Source organism: Setaria viridis, chromosome 7, assembly GCF_005286985.2.
Source record: "Setaria viridis chromosome 7, Setaria_viridis_v4.0, whole genome shotgun sequence".
Classification (NCBI taxonomy): Eukaryota; Viridiplantae; Streptophyta; class Magnoliopsida; order Poales; family Poaceae; genus Setaria; species Setaria viridis.
The window spans coordinates 18,305,542-18,326,795 of record NC_048269.2 but is presented as its reverse complement, the minus strand read 5'-3'; the positions used below and the strand labels follow the sequence as shown (position 1 = coordinate 18,326,795).

The 21,254-nt window shown below is 50.4% G+C and overlaps 3 protein-coding genes across 6 annotated transcripts; 2 read left to right on the top strand and 1 right to left on the bottom strand.

The window, feature by feature from the left end:
- Positions 1-1,803: 1,803 nt before the first annotated feature.
- Positions 1,804-5,217, bottom strand: LOC117862531 (UPF0496 protein At3g19330). 3 transcript variants are annotated; one of them, XM_034746022.2, is made up of 2 exons: positions 3,863-5,217; positions 1,804-3,514 (listed from the first exon to the last, which is right to left on the bottom strand). In XM_034746022.2, exons 1-2 carry the CDS (start codon positions 5,059-5,061, stop codon positions 3,493-3,495), a joined length of 1,221 nt encoding a protein of 406 aa, XP_034601913.1. In that variant the 5' UTR covers positions 5,062-5,217; the 3' UTR covers positions 1,804-3,492. The 3 variants fall into 3 exon arrangements, with proteins under 3 accessions (XP_034601913.1, XP_034601911.1, XP_034601912.1); XM_034746020.2 differs by having other exon boundaries at positions 1,804-2,189; positions 2,466-5,216; XM_034746021.2 differs by having other exon boundaries at positions 3,636-5,216.
- A 202-nt stretch (positions 5,218-5,419) lies between these two features.
- LOC117862529 (uncharacterized) lies at positions 5,420-11,223 on the top strand. 2 transcript variants are annotated; one of them, XR_004642009.2, is made up of 11 exons: positions 5,420-5,741; positions 5,842-5,911; positions 6,015-6,139; positions 6,604-6,712; positions 6,783-6,846; positions 6,963-7,018; positions 8,078-8,185; positions 9,061-9,210; positions 9,571-9,741; positions 9,845-10,142; positions 10,725-11,223. XR_004642009.2 is itself a non-coding variant. In XM_034746019.2 (10 exons), the coding sequence occupies exons 1-10, from the start codon at positions 5,479-5,481 to the stop codon at positions 10,076-10,078; spliced, it is 1,350 nt and encodes a 449-aa protein (XP_034601910.1). In that variant the 5' UTR covers positions 5,420-5,478; the 3' UTR covers positions 10,079-10,304. The 2 variants fall into 2 exon arrangements, 1 of the variants encoding a protein (XP_034601910.1); XM_034746019.2 differs by lacking the exon at positions 10,725-11,223 and having other exon boundaries at positions 9,845-10,304.
- LOC117862532 (uncharacterized) lies at positions 10,400-19,657 on the top strand. Its single transcript, XM_072295122.1, has 3 exons — positions 10,400-10,603; positions 10,701-10,815; positions 17,210-19,657. The coding sequence occupies exon 3, from the start codon at positions 18,204-18,206 to the stop codon at positions 19,332-19,334; it is 1,131 nt and encodes a 376-aa protein (XP_072151223.1). The 5' UTR covers positions 10,400-10,603; positions 10,701-10,815; positions 17,210-18,203; the 3' UTR covers positions 19,335-19,657.
- The last annotated feature ends 1,597 nt before the right edge of the window (positions 19,658-21,254 follow it).

The following is a 21,254-nucleotide window of genomic DNA, read 5'->3' as shown; positions in this document are numbered from 1 at the left end:
AGCTCAGCCTTGTTGTGGCTTTTCTTTTTCAGGTGAAGTCGCAGCTCCTGAGTCCGCTCCTGTTGGCACTTGGCCGCCCAACTCCCTCCGGGTTGGACGGTTAAGTGGGATCCCTACTCGGACGACGAGGACAGGGATCACTGATGTCTTGGCTGGCCTCACCAAGGACGTCCGACCCCCACGTTTAGCTTCCGCTTATTTACCTTCTGTTGTTTTCTTTTGAACCTTGTAAAACTCTGATGTTTGTTTTGTTGTTGAACTAAATGGTCAAGTTGTTTAACTTAGTGGACTTGTTGTATTCTCTGCAATCGCTCACCTTCGTGTGAGTTTGCTAATTCGGTCCTGTTAAGTGGTCAAATCGGATGAAATCCGACGGCACTTCGTGTTAGCTTGACTAAGGCATGAGTGTCGCATGTTAGGCGACTTAACCGTGCCTTAATTAGGCTAATCCGAGGTGGATCCGCCACAGCCGGGTAGGGACCGTGCCGTCGATGTGCGGAAGAAGGCTAAACTTGCCATACATGGCACAAAAGAAGGAGGACCACTTTGTGAAGTTGGAGTTCTGCAGATCAAGAGTCATGGGGACATGAGTCTTGATGGTGACGGTGGCGTAGGGTTGGACGAAGATGGGGCCGACAGAATCCCCTGAGGTGCCAGGCGAGGACATGGCGGAGGTTTGGCTCGTGGTCGAGGAGGAGATGTCCGACATGCTGCGGCAAAGATCCTTGGGTAGGAGCAGAAGGGACTAGCGGAGGCGGCGGCAGCAAAGTCAATTGCAGTAGATACGATCGAGAGGGGGCAGGGGAGTCGCTACCGATGGGAATTGGCAGTGACGGTTTGGTGGGTGGGGAGGGTTGCGCGGGCCAGGAGAGGCCGACGGCTAGGGTAGCAGAGAGGTGGGTGAATCAGGGTGGAACCCAAACTCATGATACCATGTAGAGAGATAAGAGATGGAAAAACACCACACACCTTAGGAGGGGGGGTGACCTTTCATATATATAGCTAAGGAGGCTTGGTGTACAAGAAATAGGTGCAACACAATATGACTATACATACCTAACAGTCCTCCTCGACGCACCGCCACCGGAGGAGGAGTCCCAGATCCCGTGGCAACGGGCACAACGGCGACGTGCGAAGGGGAGGGTAGGGGGCACGGGGACACGCGCGGGGAGGGGCAGCGCGAGGAGGCGTGCGTGAATGAATGAAGGGCATTTCAGTCTTTTGTTGGTTTAGCTGGTTTAGCTAGGTTGAACTAGCTAAAAATCTTTGAAGTTCAGGCAGGTCCTGTTTGGATTCAAAGTGACTAAGCTAAACTTTAGATGGAGGATCCGGAGCCTACGTAACAGTGAAAGAACATGGATTCAGCACCGGTTGATAAATAAAAGCATTCAATGTTTTAAATAATAAAGATTTGTTTGGTTCGACAAACACGTGAGATTAGTTTGCTATAATTCCTAATCATTATGTTTAGGCCCTTGTGCCATTTCAAGTGGTATGAATCGAATAAGTTTTGGCAATAAAACTACTCCCTATGTTTCATGTTTCAAATTGTAGGTCATTTTAGCTTTTCTATTTTTTATAAATTTATTTATATATCTAAACATACAATACATCTACGTGCATAGAAAAAATAAACCGACCTACAATTTGGGACGGAGGGAGTAATATACAATAGCATAAACTGACAAGATTTACACATTGATCGCATGAGTCTAAATTTTACAAAAAACAATGGTAAATATCGAAACCAATATTGGCACAGTAGCACAAATTTCCTCGGTGCTGCAAGCCTGAAATATATAATTGCAGGTATCCAGATGAACCTTAATCAAATTGTAAATACGAAATAGCAATAGCTGAAAGAACAAGGTGGCTAATTACAAATTTCCAGTCACCACTGGAACTCAATAATACACTGCGGCTATGGCAGCACAATATTACGACACCAAGGTGTATACATCAATATGTGAAGATTTGCCAAATTGTGTTAAATACAGTAACTATGAAGGCTAGAGAATTTCGGACAGGCTCATAAATTTCATACAGTTTTCATGTAACTCGGCTGGCTCCAAGCGATGGATTACAGTACAGGGTAGCACAAATATCAAAAGAGCATTCAAATGTACTCCCTTGTTCCAAAATATAAGGTGTTTTAGTTTTCTTCCAACTTTACAGGAAAATTGCATAATCTGCAACATCAAATTAGTTTCATTAAATCCACCATTAATTATGTCTTAATAGTGCATTTATTTGTTATTTTAGATGCTAATATATATTTTATAAACTTGATCGATAAGAGAAGTTTGACTTAGAACAAAAATAAACACCTCACATTTTGAAACGAAAGGTGTAGCAAACCGTATTGGCTGTAATATTTGGAAGTACCTAGTGAATAATAAACTTCTGATGAAGTGCAGATCAAAATCTATCTTTGGGTGTTGAATAAGAGATATGATCAAATGTACCTGCGGAGATGGAAACTCATACGAATTGAACTCTGTATATGTAGAGTTGGATAATAGTCATGTTCAAACTGAACTGTCAGGTCCCAGGAGGCCATAACCATATCAGCCTACTCACTGCAGATAGTTGCTTCGGCAACATCAGATTCTAAGTTGCAATTGCAAGGTTTTCCCCTTACTTGTCCTCAGAAAGAATCACCACACCATCAATGTTTGGAACACAAGAAAAACAAGCCATCAAGCTTCTCTACGCAATAGAATTTGACAATTCAAGGTCCAAAACATAGGAAGTTCTAAGCATCATTTAGAATGTACAAGCAGGCAAATACAATGATTTACTTAGAATGCCAGCTACTATCATCGTGTAACAAAACTCTGCACCTAACCAAATGTTTCCACCAAAGGTCATATTCAATGCAAACTGTACAGTAGTATTTTCAGGACCATTCCTTGTATAGGTAAGAACAAAATCCATGAGATTGCAAAGAAAACTATAGATATGAACTCAACAACTTGTGAAGCGTAGAACCAAGTGCCTGGTAGAAATAAAGGACACAACAAAAGAATTTAAATTTGAAAAAGGAAAAACTATCACTGAAGATTGACAAATCATAATTTGTTTTTCCCTGCAAGCAAGAACATGCTTTCAAACCAAGCACATTGATCAATGCCTCTTGATTAACCTATATACTTAAAAATGAAACAATTTTTGCAAGCATTATCCTTGCAAAATTCGTTATCAACTAAGCAACATGGAATTTCTAAACTAAACTTGGCACCCAATATCAATACTGCAAGATAGTCTTACAAAAGAGCATTAGAAAAATACTGCAAGCACTTTCAAGTTTCAAAACCTCAATACAGATATAATGGCGATGCAAAGTTATAAGTATTTTGATGGCACCTCTGAATAGTACAAGCAACACATTGCTTGCAACATAAGTGCTATGCTGATATATGCAAGCAGCTGTCCAGATATCCGGTTCTTAGGAATCAGTGAATACTCTGAGTTTATTCAGGCATAGCATTGTTACAATGCTACAGTAATCATTCTGAAAGTAGAGAAGATGGAATGAATGGGATTACAAAAGGGTCCAAACTACTAAAAGAAATTTGGCAAGAGGCTGATAATAATGAATAGTACCATTCTAAAATAAGAAAATTGTGCATCACCTGGTGTGATAGATGAGGTCAAGACATCAACTAATTCTTTAAGGCAGGTATCCTTGTAGAGTAATAAAGTAATAAACTCATGATAATCATGGTGGCGCTATATGAGGTCTTGAGACATAGTTATTCTTGAAATCGTGTATTATTTTAGACTCATAAACTCGAGTCATGACACTGGAGACTCAGCGTCAGGATCAGATTGGGCATTCAGGTGGCGCACAAGGAGTAACCTGGCACGGTTGACAGCTGCAAAGTAGAGGCAGATGTGCTCCTCAAGGTCAGCAAGCTGTCGTAGCAGGCTGGGATGGTTCTTCCTGAGCTGCCGCACCACCTCCTCTATGGTGTGATGCTGCCCCCTCCCACGCTCCAGCCCAAGGCGGACAAGCATCTTGTCGCTCTCCACAGTGGCATGGAGCCTGCCCACCAGCCGCTCAATCGTGGCGACGTCATTGTTCAAGACGTAGGTGCCCCTGGCGGTGGCGTCCAGCCGGTCCATGTGCTTCTGCAGGCGTTTCATCGAAGCAGCCAGTGGGCAGCAGGAGGAACTGGATGCAGCACAGGCAGGGGCCGTCGCCAACAGCGCGGTGATGGCGTGTGTTGCAAGCACGAGGCCCGCGATGGCAGCGCCGGTGGCGCAGGCAATGAGGCAGATACCTGACCCGCGCTTGGCGCAGCGGAGCCAACGGCGCCTGCGTCGGACACTGAGGAGGCGAAGGTCGAGGTGTTCCTTGAGGCCAGCGAAGCTCTGGTGCATGCCCTGGAACCCGGCCGCGGGCGCCGGGAACGGGTTGGGCATTTGGTCGAACAGGAGGAAGGCGTCGAACGCGCAGTCGCAGTGCGCCACGGCGAGCTGCGGCGAGTGCGGGATGAGCGCGAGGAGGTCCGTGATGGGCCCGTAGAGCGCCCGCGCGCGGCGGAGCGCCCGGCGGAGCGAGAGGCAGAGCAGCGACGCGTGGTGCGTGCTGCGGAAGTAGTCCGCCGCGAGGCGGGTGAGCTCCGTGTCGGGCGCGTCCCCGAGCGCGCGCTCCACCTCCGCTTCCTCCGGACGGAGCACGCCGGCCAGGGTGATCCTGTTCTCCACCTCCTCCCCTTCCGCCTCCTCCTCTTTCTCCTCCTCCTCCTCCTCACCGCCGCCCTCCTCCCGTCGCCCGTCACCGTCTACGTGGATCTTACTCCAGATCTCCTGGTAGGACTCGGTGTGGATGGCGAGCCTGTACTCCTGGCTGAGGTTGATGGTGGCCGCCGACCTTGGGGTGCTCCCCCGCCCCTCCGCCGCGCCCCCGTCCCCGCTCCGCCTCGCGCCGCTGCTAGCAGCGGTGCTCGAGCTCGTGCTCGCATTCGCGCTGCTGGTGTTTCCGTCAGTGCTCAAAGAGCCCGCCTCCTCTCCTCCTCCCTCCGCTCCCGCGCCGCGCGGCGGCCACGGTCGCATCGCTCCGTCCACGTCCAGTGGTCCGCTCTGCGCGGCCGGTGAGCAGCAGCCTCAAGCAGCGGCACGCGTGGAAGCCAAATTATACGTGCGCGGCGGGGCGGGGTGGTGTGCGGCAGAAGCCAACGGCCGCCCCCAACGGGGGCACGAGGCAGAAGGCACTTTTGGGGCTTTTGACCCGTCCGACGACGAGTCGGGCCGCTACTGGGGACGGATCGGACGGCCCACGCGCCGGGCCGGGCGGCATCGTGCGGCTCTCGGGCCGCGTCGGTCGTTACGACGCGGGCTGGCCGCACGCGCTCCGCTCCGAGTGTTGCGCGGGCGCGTGCCGCGTGACAGCCGCAGTCGGCACTCCAGCTGGTGGTAGTTGAAGCGGAGACGCAACGAGGAAAATCCGTACGGCTACAGCGCGCGGGAGAGATGATAAGGATGGCGGCGGCGTCTCCGCCGCCCGCGTCAGCCGTGCGGGTGCGCGGGGGCGGCGGCGCGGCGGCCTCGTCGTCCGCGCGCCTCTTCACGGGGCCCCGGAGTAGAGTCGCGGCGCCAATTGGGAGGGGGAGGAGGAGGAGGTGCGCCATCTCGTGCTGCTCGTCTCAGGACGGTGATGGACCCCGCCCCGCCGCGCCGCCGACCTCTGCGTCGCCTTCCGACGGGTCGATACAGCTCTACTCCCAGATCGAGAGGTAGGCGGTGGATGACGATTCCGTGGTTCCCTTCTGTTCACCTGGCATGATATGGCTTTTCCCTAATTTATAACCTGTCGCTGTTGGGCCCGGAGCGTAGGGTGATCACGGAGGCGGCGAAGCAGTCCCGGGAAGGCTGGGGCTCGACCGGAGATTGGACCGAAGTGGAGGTGCGTTTCGGTAGCTCTCGCCTACTCGCCTGTACTGTTCTATTCTGTGTCTGTCGCGGTTGTATTGGTTAGTACTACTGATTTTTACTGATTTTTGTGCTAGGGAGCCTGGGTGTTGAGACCCAAGTCCTCGGAGCCCTCGTTTGTTGTCCACTTCGTTGGAGGGATTTTTGTCGGAGCCGCTCCCCAGATCACATACCGCTTTTTCCTTGAGCAGCTCGCGGACAGGTGTGTCTAAAGAAGTGTCTAACCTTTCCTATGAGCCATGTAATTGTTTCTGACGAAGGAGCTTTGTGATCCTCGTGTCATGTCTTTATGAAAAGTACGAATAGTTGGCTAAGTTTTTTGTACTTGGGATGAATTCATGTGTTTCGAGTTTATTTTGTCAAACAAAGGCCAAAACATTGCCACATATACGTCCTGGTATGAAGACCTTTAAAGCATGACCACCGACTTAATTTGCTCATGCGAGCTTTAAGAAGTATACGTGTTCATCCATGGGGAAAAAAACTAATACAGAGATATGGTAATTTTATAAGGCAGATAACTCTGTCATTACCTGACCTAAATTCCTTCCTGTTACGATTTTTTTTATAGTTGTTCATTCTATTATGATTTCCTGGTATAGCTAAATTTTTGCTAGGGCTCCCACTTCCGGTGCAAAAATGCTGACTTATCAATTTGAAATCTAGGGGAGCATTGGTGATTGCTACGCCGTATGCGAGCGGCTTCGATCATTTCTTCATTGCAGATGAAGTTCAGTTTAAGTTTGATAGGTGCTTGAGAAACTTGGATGAGCCTGTAAGTAGAACTGTCTGACTAATGACTTGGGATATTGTCCATTGTACTAATTATATGAAATTTGACACAGATAAATGATCTCCCAACATTTGGTGTTGGACATTCCTTGGGATCTGTTATCCACATGCTGATTGGTGAGAGTTTACCATGGATTGAATTTCAGTTATGTTTATGAAGTATTTTCTTTTGTCCTGCAAATTTATTTCAACCAATTAATTTTATATGTTGTTGATGATTTTTCATATTCCAGGGTCAAGATATGCTGTGCAGCGAAGTGGAAATGTACTGATGTCCTTTAACAACAAGGTATGTTTTGCATCTCTCCTTGTCGTATCTTTTTTTAGAGAAAGGTTATTCTGGTTTTATAGAAAGCATATATGCTTGGTACATCGGCTTTTGCTGGAGACTTCTGCTTGCAAAAAGGAAACGAGAGAATTCAACAGTAGTTTAACAATTAGAGCCAAGTTTTCTCCGATATTAAAAGGATCCAATTCTCGTGAAGCTCAAAAGATGATCACACCAGGTCTTCTTGTGACTACTCTCTTGGCAGCTTCACAAACTCGTCCATCCTAAATGTCACTTTCATCATCTGCTTGCTGACTCGTCTTTGATCTACTGTTTTGAGCAGCACGTGCCATTTATGCAGGGATGCAAGAATTTTGTGTAGTACATCAGTAGGTGAATGAGTGAACAGTTTCTCTATCATCAATTTTTTTCGACTAGTCCACAAAGACCACGTCAGCACCACAAACACAAACAGTTTTAAGTCAAAGCACACCCCTAAGGCACCCAACACTCGAAGGCCTGATGTGATCATCCACGTGTGGGTTAGGTTATCATTTCTTTTTAGCTGCATGTATCATTGCAACTGTAACTCATAGTTCTAGTCCCTTATCCCAACATACATGAGCTTGAGTTGGTCCTTGAAATTAGAATCTGAGTTTAGGACATCTAGCACTATTTCTAGAATTATTGGTGTTCTGTAGTACTTCAGATTTGTGGGTGAGAGACCACATATTCCAGATGTTTTCGCTTCACAAGCTGATATATTTCTTCCTATTTCAAATTCGGTTTTCATATATCATGGGATCAAATGCCAAAGCAAAGTAAGAAGTTGTAAACGAGTCCTTCCTTCATAAAACAGCATTATCATTTTTAACATGTGATGTGGCCTTTGAATGCGACTTGTAAATATTAGTTTTATGAACCATATATGCCTTTTATCAGATGGCATTGGCACCATCTTGATTTAAGTCAGAGAAGGTTGTGTTCAAGTAATTTTCTTCTTTTTGAGCTGCCTGTTCTAGAAAAATCTGCTTCTGGACAACTACAAGTAGTTTTGATATTGTATCTCTCTTTTTGCAGGAGGCAAGCTCTGCGATCCCACTATTTTCACCTGTAATTGTTCCCATGGCACAGAGTTTTGGCCCAATATTATCCCAGCTGACATCATATCCAACAATCCGTTTTGGGGTAAGATGTGTTTCTATAACTTTGGTGTCAAAACTGTTGCTTGAAATGTCTAACAACACAGGTTACCTTTTTTATGTTCACACTGTCAATGTTCACTTAGATATTTCCTTGTTTTGAATACGCACTGCCTTATTACTATATATCTCATATGCAAAAGTTTTGGAGACCATCTCGATTAACAGAAATATAGCTTGAAGCTTTTTTGTATTAACTAGAATATCTTATTTGTGTCCAACTGAACATTAAAGGCTTTACTTATTACCATAAAACTACTAGAATATTCACTTTTAGTTCAGTAGTCCTCTCTTTTTCATAACTCTGACTTTTAAACATTGGAATGGCATGGCTTTTTTTAAAAAATAAATGGAAGATTGCATGCAGATGTTTTTTCTGTTGTTACACTCCATGGTATGATGGCTACAAGCATACAAGACATTTTCTTTATTGCAAACTTATCTTCTTTACTTTTCTAGTTGGGAAAATCCTTTTCAATTTACTTATTGTGAATTGAGGACTTGCTACTCGTAAGAATGTCAATTGAGGCGGCACACATTCCATTGAAATTGAAAATTTACCACTCTTCCTATAGACTTCATGCTTTACCATTCTGGCCCTTTTATCCCATTTCCTGCCTTCATGTCTTCCATTTAGCTACATTACTGAGAAGTGCCAAACTCAATATTGAAGAAAATGCCTGAGTTTCATAGGATGTGAAATTAAGAATGACCATACATTGTTCTGCTTATTCACAATGACACTCTCCCAAACACATAACATTTATTGCTCTGTCACATGAAAAGTAGCTGCGTCCATGTATATTTCCTACTTGAAACCTTCAATCCACGTAGCTTTGTACCTTATATTCTTCATAACAGGCAGAAACGGCCATTAAGCAGCTTGAGAATCTAAGCCCTCCTGTTGTTAAGCAACTTCTGCCTTTACTTCAACAACTTCCTCCGTTGTATATGGACTTAATAAAAGGGCGAGAGGACTTCATTCCAAAACCAGAAGAGACACGTCGCCTGGTATGTTAGAGCTGTCCTTTTTAATATTAATACATATACATATGTTATCTCCCATGTGAGAATTGGTGTCAGTTATTGTAATATTTATGTGTTCTCTTACCACTAAATCACAGAGATAAATCTGTGAACGTCTTTTAAAATTGTCTCTAGTGTTGTACAGTGCTCGAGACATCTCTTTCAATACCTATCTATTAGATATTATCAGAATTTTCAGTTCAAAACTTCAGCCTATAACCAATCTTAGGTTTCTCATGTGTTTATGTTTCAATCTGTTTATGCTGAATAACCAAGATTCTCGTGTGAGCCATTTTATAATTTTCTATGCATGCTGCCTTACTGTTGCATCTCAATTTTCCGCAGATAAAATCCTACTACGGAATTTCTCGGAACCTCTTAATAAAGTTCAAAGATGATCAAATTGATGAAACCTCTATCCTTGCACAAGTACTAAGCTCTGAAGCAGCCATTAGCTCGTTGCTTGATATGTCGATTCGATCACTTCCCGGGGATCATAGCCTGCCATTACAGCAGGTACTGTTTCCTTTTCAGGCTTCCATGTTATGGAGTCACTGAAAAGCCATTGTGGGAACAAAGATTTTATAATTCTGGCAGATTAATTGTGTTTCTTCTTCAGGTTCTTCCTGATGTTCCACCAGCAATGGCTGATGCAGTGAACCGCGGAGGTGAACTTCTGGCAAATCTGACTGCAGGCACACCATGGGAGGCTGTTGCTAAGGAGGTTGGTACCACTTTGGGTACTGACTCAGGCATTCTACGAGCACAGATCTCAAAGGATGTCGAGACTCTTGTTGATGTAATTGTTTCGTGGATATCTTCAAATTCTGGTCCAAGACTACTTCGTCCATGATCACCCGTTCTGCGTACAGAAATGTCAATAACATTGAAGAGCATCAGGATTTCACTGACAAACTGTGAGTAATAAAAAAAATTGGATTGTGCTTCAGCATGACATGTTAGTACTTTAGATCCATGCTGTAATTCAAAAAAATGAAGATGGTGTGTATATAGATGGAATATTTTTTAACTAAGGAAACTTTATAAGGAATAGAAATAAAGTTGGTAGATTCTTTCTACGGTAAAACTCCTCAGTTGTACAAAGGAGTCCTGGCAAATCAATAAGGATCTGATTGGAACTAGGAACAGCCCTTTAACGGCAGGGATGGCGCAGGTGGGTAGATGGTGATGGGCGAGATTCAGCAACTGCTGAGGCCGACTTGACCTACCAGGCGGTTGCCTTGATGTCTTAACGCCTAGCCTCACAGCCTGTGACCTAATCATGGTGATTTCCCACTGGTGCCTAAATGTTTGCTTCTGTCATGGTTTTTCAAAGATCCTTTTGTAGCAATGGGAAGCGTATGCTTCTGTACTGAAGGTACACTGATTGAGTTGCATATTGTTGTCCGTCTTATAGTTTTTACCATGCATAATCTATTTTTTGTTGAGCGCATTGAGTTCTATTGTGCTGACAGCTGATCTGAGAAATTGACTAATAGAGCACTATGCTATCTCTGCGGGAAAACGAAGGATGCATCGCACTGGCAATAGGAGCTTTGGTGGACAAGTCATCTTAAGCCATTGGCAAAGGCAAGATCTCCTTGCTCTGATTATTTTTCTGTAATCAATAATAGATTGTTGGTAAACGATATAGTCTTATAAGGTGCTTAAGTAACGTTAGAATATTTCTCCTTGTTAAGTCCAAGATCTAATATTCAAGATGGATATATGCAAGGAATGTTAGATAAATTGCTCAGCTCTTAGCTTCTCTCTTCCTTTTGCAAAGTCAATGGAGCTGGTAGAGCTCCTGACATGCTACTGGCTCCTACCTGCTGTATATGGCAGCAATGCCATGAGTAGAAGGGAGAGCATGCCCTGTCTTGTATTGTACTAAGTAGTAGGTAGTTGGTAGAAGCACTCTAGTATGTACTCTAGTTTGACTTTAGACTCTATAAAGAGTAGAAGAGCAGCTGCAGCTCATCAGTTCAGCAGCACAAATTGAAACTGACGCTCTGTGCTCCTCTATCTCCTTCTTCTACCTCCAGTTCATGTGAGTGTGAGTGTGTGGCTGTGAGTTTGGGAAACTCACCTTGGCCATTGCCAACAAGGAAAACAGAAAATGGGCAATGAGATTACTCTTCAGTGTTGATTTGCTTGGTTCCCGGCCTCGTTTCGCCAAGCCGCAAGTGCGGCGCCGCCTAACCTTAGGTGCCAAAAATCCACGCCACAGGTTGGCGGAAGTTTACACTGCAAAATCATGTGGCTGCTGCAGTTTTGGTACAAACCAAGCAGCGCCTCTGCATTTGGTGGCGTGCCGTATGTTAGGCGTGGTAAGTTACAGCGGGGAACCAAGCACCACCGATACCTCTTCATTTACACGAAAACATTCTAGTGTTCTTCGCAGCATGTGGCCATTATTGATCAAAATGTCTGGCATGCGGTCGACATTCTAGCTCTTATTTGGAGTTTGTGCACATGCTACGTTGCTGAATCTAGAATGTGCACAATCTCCATATAGGAGATAGACATAAAATTGTCTTCCAGCATTTTTGCAATATCGCTAGTATATGCATCGTCCTTGAAAGACTTCCTTAGAGGGTGCACCTCGCTAAACTTTAGCAGCTAAGGTTTAGCAAAGTTTAGCAACAAATTTGCCAAACATCCTTGCTAAACTTTACTAAACTATGGTTGCTAAACTTTAGCCCTTTAGCAACTTTTTGTTGCTAAACCTTACTAAACTTGGGGCTGGACACTTTTTGCCCCTCATTATTGCTTGTCTGGACCCCCTCTCTCTCCCCCCTCGCATTAAATAAGGGCAAACAGGTCTTTCTACACCTCATTAAATGTTGTTTAGCCCATTCAAACAGCCATGGCTAAAGTTTAGCAACTCAAGTTTAGTGGCTAGAGTTTAGCAAACGGATCCAAACAGACCCTTAATCTAAAGAAAAATTAGAGTTTAGCAAACGAATCCAAACAGACCCTTAATCTAAAGAAAAATAGCTATTAAAATTTTTACGGACATGATTACATCAAATGTCTTTGACTTAGGGTTTAACATAGGGTCTGTTTGGTTTCAATCTCCTAAAATTTTAGCTCCTATAAGTTTTAGGAAACCTTCTAAAACCTCCTAAAAAACTGTTTGGTTCCACCTCCTAAAACTGAGTAAAGGCAATAATGTTATGGTAAAAGGATCATGGTACCCTCCCCCAATGCCCCTGCTCCTTCTCTGCCTCCCCTCACTTTCTCCCTCCAGTCGCATCCCACTCAGCTCCTCGAGCATCTTCATGTCGATGCCGAGGAACTTCTTGGTGGCCTCCTCCGGCTACGGTGCGCCGCAGGGCACGCCACCACTACCAGCGCCGGACCTCCTCTTCAGGAACACAGTCCCCAAGACCGCATCGCGGCCTGGGAGGAAGGGGCCCCTCGACGCGAGGAGGGGGGTGGAGGGCGGCGGTCTTCGCCACGGCGGAGGAGTAGGAGGCGGCGCGCGGGCGCAGGAGCGGGAGACGCAGCCCCCCGCGGGGAGGGAGCGTGGTGGGCCTGGTGTGGTGGAGGGCGAGCGACTCCATGGACGTCGAACCTTCGCGCGGCGGTCCGGTCGGTCGGGGCAGCCGCAGTGGGGATTCTCCGCCTCCGTCGGGTCGCGAATTTGGGGAAAGCAGGAGGGCAGGGTAGGTCGCGGCGCGGCGGGGGAGGAAGCGGGAGGGAGGCGGAGCCCCACGCCGGCCGACGGATGCGATGGCGCCGCCGCCGCCACAACCTTCGCGGGTGGTGTGGGGACGGGACGGAGCTCCGGGAGCGAGGTGGGGAGCGGCGGGCGGCGTCGAGGGGGAGCAAGCGGCCACCAGCGTCGGGGGAGCGGGAGGGCAGCCTGGGGCTCCGGGGCTACCGCGACGGCGACGCCCTCCTTCCGGAGCACGGGGCAATGGTCCGCATCGGAGTCGTAGGCGGCCTCGGAGTCGGATCCGGCCGCGGCTGACTCCTCCACTGGCGAGGGGTGGAGCTCCTAAAGTTCGTGGACCCTTCTAAAACTTTTTAGAAGCTTTTATGAGGTGTGTTTGGTTCTTTAGGCAGATTTTAGTCACTTTTTAGCTCCTAAAGTTTTTAATAACTACTAAATCAACAATTTAAAATGCTGCATTTAGTACCTGCTGTCTAGGGAATGCTAAAGTTGGCAATTAGATCCAATAAGGGAATTTACCCTGAATATTGTCAGATTACATGCAACTCCATGGCTTGAAAACTTTATTAGAAGTGACACCTTTTTTTTTGCATTAGAGTTGAACAATTTGTTTGCTGGTTTGTTGTCCACCGGAAAGCAAAATCCATATGAGTCCTATGGTCAGGATCTCCAGCAGAACGCTTTCACATATTGCTCCTCAGATCGGGGTGCTACCATGCAACTGCACAGAGAATCCACCTCTAAAAGTGCATAAAAAATTCCAAAGCACTTTTGGAGGTGCATTTCATAATTGGTAGCACGGTTGCTCCTAGACACAGCAGTAATAAATGAATAGAAAAGTCAACCATGCCCTTAGTTTTCTTAGTTTCTTTGTGTTGAACAATAAATATATTTTTGCCTATTGCTGCTTTAAATTTAGGAATTGGAGCTTCCTTTTCCTTTTGTTCCATCTTGTCCCTTTTTCACCAAGACTCCCATTTATATATGAGATAATTCCTTATTTGACACCAGACAAATGATTGGTTCTTTCCTTGGCCCTCAAAAAAATTTTAGTTTCCTATTTAACACCGAGTTCAACTTTCATTCCTTATATGACACTCTGTTAGATTTTTCGTCCGGGAACCGTTAAATGCTCTGCAAAAAGATGATTTTGCTCCTGTGGGCCCCACCACCCTTCTCCCTCCTCTCCTCCCCTCCTCCCTCTTTGCTCCACACCGCACGAGCCTTCTCCCTCCGCCCGGTCGCGCCTCTCCCGTTGCTCCACACCGCCGCCCTCCGTCCGGCCGTGCCTCCCCCGTTCTTCCTCGTTGCCGCAGGGGTCGGCCGCGCCCCTCCACGTCCAGGTCGCCTGCGGCGCACCTAGCCGGGACCTGAGCTCGAGGAAGCCGGGCGCCAGGCGCGGCCTCCGGTCACGCGCCGCGTAGGTGAGCAGCATGGTTGTCGGCAGCCCTCCCCACTGCCCCCAGCAGCCTGTGCCTCGCCTGGCCGTGCACCACCCGTCACCCGAGCGGCCCGTGCCTCCTGCTCTACCCGATTCCAAGCTCGATTCGTCAATTGGGAGCTCAAATTGGTCGATTTAGACATCAAATTGAAGGTTCGGAGGCATGGTGAAGCTTAAAGACGAGGTTGGGAAGGGATGGTGGGAGAGCTCCATGAGGAGCAGCCCAATTGCGCCGCTAGCCATGGCCGCACACCATCCTACCCTTACTTGCGCCCCGCCGTGCGCCATCCAGCCATTCTCGCCACCCCTACTACACCTTCCCCAGCTTCTGGAGGGTGAGGCCGACGGAGGAGCAAGAGGAGGCGAGGAAGAAGCCGTCGATTCGGGCCTCGCTGCTGCCGATTCACCATCCTTTGCTTCAATTGAGGCTGTTCACCACCGATTCGTCTTTCTCCCCTCCGATTCGTCGTCTTCTCGAGTTGGTGAGGGGGGAGCAGAGAGCGGCGGCGGGAGTAGTAGAGGGTGTCACCACGTCGGGGAAGGAAGGACCGATGATGCAGTGGGCACCGTCGGATCTGACTTGCCCGCGCGCGCGTTCCAGAGGCGCAGCCGCTTTGACGCCCACGAGGTGTTCCTGGACCCGCGAGGCGTGCCGAATAGGCGGCTGCCGACGCACACGGTGAGATCGTGCGGTGTGGAGCAGAGGAGGGAGAAGGGGATGAGAGGAGGGAGAAGGGTGGTGGGGCCTAAGAGGCAAAATCACCTTCTCGCAGGGCATTTAATGGTGGTTGGATGGAAAATTGAACAGAGTGTTAATTTGGCAACGAAAGTTGAAGTAGTTTAGTTATTTTTCAAAAGATACCGCTCTAGGAGTAAGCAATGGAGCGTGGCCGTGTGAAGCAGACACCTCTAGTGGCCGTGTGAAGCAGACACCTCTCTCTCGAGTTTAGTTCAGTGTCAAATAAGAGAGCTTAGTTCTGTTAAATAAGGAAGAAAAAATTTTTGAGGGCAAAAGAAGGAACGGGTTATTTATTTGATGTCAAATAAGAAATTATCTCTATATATATTTTGTTTGCGTCATCTGCTGGTTATGTTCCTGTTTTGTTAATTGGTGTATTTGTTGCTGTTTGTGATCGAGCGAACATGCTGCTTACACTCTTCTTCATAGGTAGTCCTTGTGTTGCTGCTCTGGTTCTCAAATTGCATATCAACCTTTTTTTCTTTAAAAAAAAAGAAAGAGGCATGCCAGCTTCATTGTTTTCTGCGTCTTCAGTAGTGCCGTTCAAACCTGGTCCGAACCTGGTGTTTCTACAAGTCCACTCTCTGTCTCTCTTCATCAGATGATGTACATACTAATTTGATAATTTATGGTTCATAAAAAATTATGTTTTAAATACTCAGTTTTGAGTTTTCACTGGGAGTTGGCTTTTCTTTATGAATTTCACGGCGAAGAAAAAAAAAATCTAACACTAGGCTTAACAAATGAGGGTGCTCTCTCTAATATCTGGTGCCAGAAGAGCACTGCCCGCAAAGTTCAGGTCCGATGTGGACGTGTGTGGTTTATCCGGTTAACCATCAAGCCACTGTCACCATATTGAAGGGTTAGCATACTGGAATGAGAGTGATGCTGAATCTGAATTGCTGCTGAGTGCTGCCTGGTGCCCTGCCGCTTACTTTTATGCAATTGTCACCTGGAACGGAGGCCGCACATGCAAGATCTCTGCCAGTATTGAAAGCGCACGCACAGCCGCGTAGGCATGCGGCATGCCCGATGCTCAGATGCCTGCCCTGGGGGTCTGGGTTCGGACTGGGGAGTATAATGGCTGAGGTACTCCGCAACTTCTGTAGCCAACACGCAGGAAAGCGAAGGAGCACCACAGACCTCTGTTTTTTTACTCGACGCACGCATGTGTGGCATCGGCAACGGAACTGACGGTGACGGTGATGCGCGCCGTAGAAACAAGGCCCTTGATTTGAGGGCCTGGGAGGTTCGCCGGACCCCATGTGAGTGTACATGTTACCTTCCATTCCTCCCTGCAGATCATCAAAGAGAAACGGCACTACGAAAATGCCAGTGCTCACACCCGGCGAGTCGCGTCCGGGATCCGTCCAAGGCTGGGGGCACGTTGGGCGTTACCACTTCACATCGGTTGGCTGGGTCGATGCGCCACCCTGGATCGCGCCACAACTAGCTAGCTTGCTATAGATTCGTTTGTGTCATCAGTAGCTGTAGTATGTTTGACCATGCAAGGGGGATTACGACATGATCGCGCGGCGCCTACTAGGCCCGGCAGACAGGCCAGCGCCGCTCGCCGCTGTCACGATATAGATGGGGATTTTCCGTGCTCGTGGCGACGGAAGATTTGTTCATCCTCCTACCACGACGGAGATCAACCACTGTTTATTTAGTAATCCACATCAGTATGTAGCATACTAACTAGATTACTAGTATATGCGGAGATTAATGGGTGAAATTAAACTGCCGCGCTAGTAGTCTCGTGGCGGCACATGCGGCAGCGGAGAGCGGAGGCCGCCGGGCCGCGGATCGATCGGCGTCGGCTCCTCCGACCACCACGCATGTGGCCGCTGGTGTCACACCAGTACCAGACTGTGGAGTCGTAGGGGACGTGGAGTGCGTGACATGTCTCCGGCCCGGTCGCGCCTCCTGCAATTTGCGAACGGTGATGGAAACACAACAGCCGCCGTTTTGGATCATCCGTTCTCGATGGCCCCGCTTGTGCGCACGTCACCGGAGAGGCGGAGATCATCTTGACCCGTGCATATTGTCTGTCGCACAGTGCAAGAATGGCACTCATATCAAACCTTGGAGTCCAATTTTTTTATGTTTTTAATTTTTTTAGGGGAGCTGAGTCGAATTTCACAAGTCACACCATGGAGGAACCCCTGGGCAACCCCTACATCATGGAGTATACTACATGTGACATGCTAGTGGCATCTGCCCATCCTACAAGAAGCTCTTGAAAGTCAAATCACGTCCCGTCCAGAGATTTCTTTCTATTCTATTTATTAAATCCCGTCCAGAGATTTCTCTTTTGTGTGAAATCCAGTTCAAAGATTGTACCCTGAAACGGAATTTTTATTTCAAGATAAACTGGCACTGTATGCAGGAAAGAAAAAGTTTTCGGCAAATTTTTATGCCCTCCAGGCACCCATTGACCGTCGCCATCCATCCCAAAACCCCAGGCTGCCCCGGTGCTCTCGACTCTCGCCGTCCAATGCTTACGGCCCAACCGTGCGATCAGCAACGGTAATTTCCGGGCTGCAAGCGTGGCTGTGCAGGGGATCCGTTGCCATCAGCCCATCAACGCCTCCTGCCTGCTGCCGGGGGCAAGGGCTGAGATGGGATGCGCCCCCACCCCCGCGTGCCCCGCCTGGAGGCGGAGCCTCGTCACGGCCCCCAGACTGTCCCCGACGAGCCAGGACAAAAAGAAACAGGCGGAAGTGGCGCTAAAATAAGGCGAAGCCGCAGGCGCGAGCGGAGCACAAGAGCGCACCACGCCACCCCGCCCTGCGCCCCTGCCTGCCTGCCAGCCGCCTCCCTGCTCGCTGCTCTCCGCATCCGCTTGTGCGCCCGTGCCGCTGGCCGCCGCACACCGGCTCCATTCCCGATCTCCCTGCCCCCCATCCTGCTCGTCTCCACGACCGCGGAAGCAGATCAGGGTGAAGACTGCTTCGGCAGGAGCTAAGCTGCCCAGGAGGAGCTAGCTCGCCGAGCCAAGAGCAAGCAGCGGCAGTGATGTGGAGTGTCCTCGCTGCGTAGCCAAGATCCGTTCGGCTGCAGCGCGGAGCTTGGCGGGATTCGAGCACGGTTGAGGGCGGCGAGCGGGTTCAAGAATGGAGGAGAAAGCGGCTGACGCGACGGCGGCGGCGGCGGCGGCGGCGGCAGTGGCGGCTGCGGCGGATCAGGACGGCGCGGTGTACTGCAGCGAACACCCCTACCCTCCCGGCGCGACGGCGGCTGCAGGGGCGGGCGCCGGCGGCATCTGCGCCTTCTGCCTGCAGGAGAAGCTCGGCATGCTGGTCTCCTCGTCCAAGTCCAGCCCCTTCCACCCGCCGCCGCCGGCGGCGTCCGCGTCGTCGTCCTCGACGCCGCCGCCGTCCAACCGCGCCTCCTCGGAGGCGCCGGTGCCGCTCTACCCTTCGGCGGCGGCGTCGCGCAAGGTGATGCCCGCGCAGGGAGGGGGCGGCGGCGGGCTCAAGCGGAGCAAGTCGGTCGCGCCGCGGCCGGAGGAGCCGCTGCCGCCGGCGCCCGCTCCCTCCGCGATCACCGCGGACAGCCCGCGCAAGAAGAGCTTCTGGTCCTTCCTCCACCTGTCCTCGTCGTCCGGCAGCCACAAGAACGCATCCTCGGCGGCCTCGGCCAACGGCGGCGGCGGCGGGGCCGCGGTGGCGAGGAGGAACTCCGTGTCCGTGGCGTCGGCGTCGTCGGCGGCGCTCGGGGGCCGGCTGGAGGCGATCGTGGAGCCCGAGAGCCCGGGCCGCCGGAGCGAGGGGTCCTCGTCCTCGTCGTTCGGGCGGAAGGTGGCGCGGTCGCGCTCCGTGGGGTGCGGCAGCCGCAGCTTCTCGGGGGACTTCCTGGAGCGCCTCTCCACCGGCTTCGGCGACTGCGCGCTCCGGCGCGTGGAGTCCCACCGCGAGCCGAAGCCCAAGGCCGCGGGTGCGCTGGGCCACCTGGGCGGCGCGCACGGCGACGACGGGGACCACGACCACGACCAGCACCACCGCATCAAGTGCGCGGGCTTCTTCGGCGGCGGCCTCGGCGCCGCGCCGCCTCCTTCGTCCTCCTACTGGCTCTCCGCGCCCGACGGCGCGAGCGGCGGCGGCGCCGGAGGAGGGAGCACGAGGGGCACCGGCACGCGGAGCCACCGGAGCTGGGGGTGGGCGCTGGCGAGCCCCATGAGGGCGCTGAGGCCGACCAGCTCCTCGTCCAGCAAGAGCATCATGGCCGCGCCGACAGCCGCGTAGACGACGTGCGTGCGCCGACCGGCGGCCGGTGAATCACATCCATCCATCCCTGAACCATACTACTGCTACATAAATTTCTCCATCTTTCTCAGTGTTCTCGTGTCCATGCCTTAAGATCGATTTCAAGAAGAACCTGGTCCTAGGTCGAGATGTTACTGTGGGATCTCTAGCTATAGCTGCCTTTGCATTTGGGACTGCCTCCAGTTGGCAAAAAAAACTGTGGAATTTGTCATCTGTTTAATCCCTATTTGTGTCTGCAATTCGTTGATCTGTTCTGTACTTTTCTTACTTATGATCATAGCTTATTAATCGGTTGATGTTAATCCTCTCCGGAAACCAATAGCTCCAGTCATGCAGTCATGCTCGACAGCAGCAGGTGATGGTATCTCTGATGATCTGATCTGGTGGATTGGACGGGGCATGTGGCGATCGCAATCGCGCGAGATTTGACGTACTCCATTCATTCCGGTGTCGCATTGCGCAGTTATCATATACTACAGTGCGAGTAACTATAGCCAGCAGCACCCAGGAATTTTACTGCTGGTTAGTGACAGTAAAAACCGGGAAGCATCCTGTCAGCGTGTCAGGTGAGAGCACACGAGCAGTTGCCGCCGTACTCCAGCAACGTGCGGTACGGCTCCGCCTCTGCTGCTGCTGCTCTGCTGGGATGCAATGCATGGAGAGTGACCAGTGACCACCCGCACCCGTCTTTTCCTCTGCCGCGCGCTGCGGCACTGCTGCCCACCCCACGCACGCCCTCGCGGCCTCGCCCCGCATGTCCGCAGCAGCCGACGCGCTGCGCTGCCGCTGCGGGTTCACGGGATCACGGGCCTCGGCACGGCGCGAACCGGCTGGTGCGCGTGCGCCGCGCCGCGCGCCCATTTGCTCTGCCGGACACCCGAGGCCCCGGCCGGAGTCGAACGAGGAGCAGAAGACAGAGCAACATCCACGGACGCTGTTGAGATCTGCTGCCCTGCTACGTGGTGCGGCGGCGAGGCACGCCGAGGGTGCAGCGCGAGCCGAGCGGCGGTGCGCACGAGCGATCGAGCGCCGGACACGAGGATCGCTTCCATTCCCCGTGTGCTGCATATTTCCTCCGCCGCTCTCCTCGAGCCCTGTGCGGTAGTATGATTGGTCCTTGGTGCCGCGGCATGGCGCCGGTGCATGCGCACGCTGCCGATCCGTCTCTGTCTCAGATGCGTGGGTCCGCCCCCAGCCGTATATATCGGTGGGCGATCGTGACAGACCTACCGCCGATGAGCAAAACTGGGCCGTGGCCGCGCACCCTCCCTCCTGCGTTGGTCCGCTTCACCGCTTGGCTGGGCGCGTCTCCTCCTCCGTCCTCCCTGCCGGATTCCTCGCGCCCGAGTACTGGAACGCGTCACGGTGTACGCACCTCAGCACCCGGCGCGCGCGGCCACCTGATGCGTGCGCGCACGGCGCGCCCATCTGGTGGTGGTGGCCGGGGGCTCCACGCATGTGCATGTGTGCACGTCCAATCATGGAGGATATGCCCGTGGCGCCCTGGTAACGCAGTTGGACTTGAGGTTGATCGTACATTCGCAACGCGCACTATTTTGTTTGGCATTTGAAACTGAGCGAACTACATGGTTCTCTCCCGAAGCCTTTTTGCAAGACTGCGTGCAAATCGCAAATAAGCCTTTTTTTGCAGGTGCCGAGCGAGTTCCGCGCCAGCGTGCATGTGCAACAACAGTGGAGCAATGTTGTGCGTTCACCGGCACAGTTACCGGTAGGTTGCGTGGAGCGAGCGAGCTCGAGGGTACAAGAGTACACACACAGTACACGCTCAAAGGGCACGATAAAGGGGTGTTTGATACCTATGCTAAACCTTAGCACATGTCACATCAGATATTTGGATACTAATTAGAAGTATTAAATATAGTCTAATTATAAAATTAA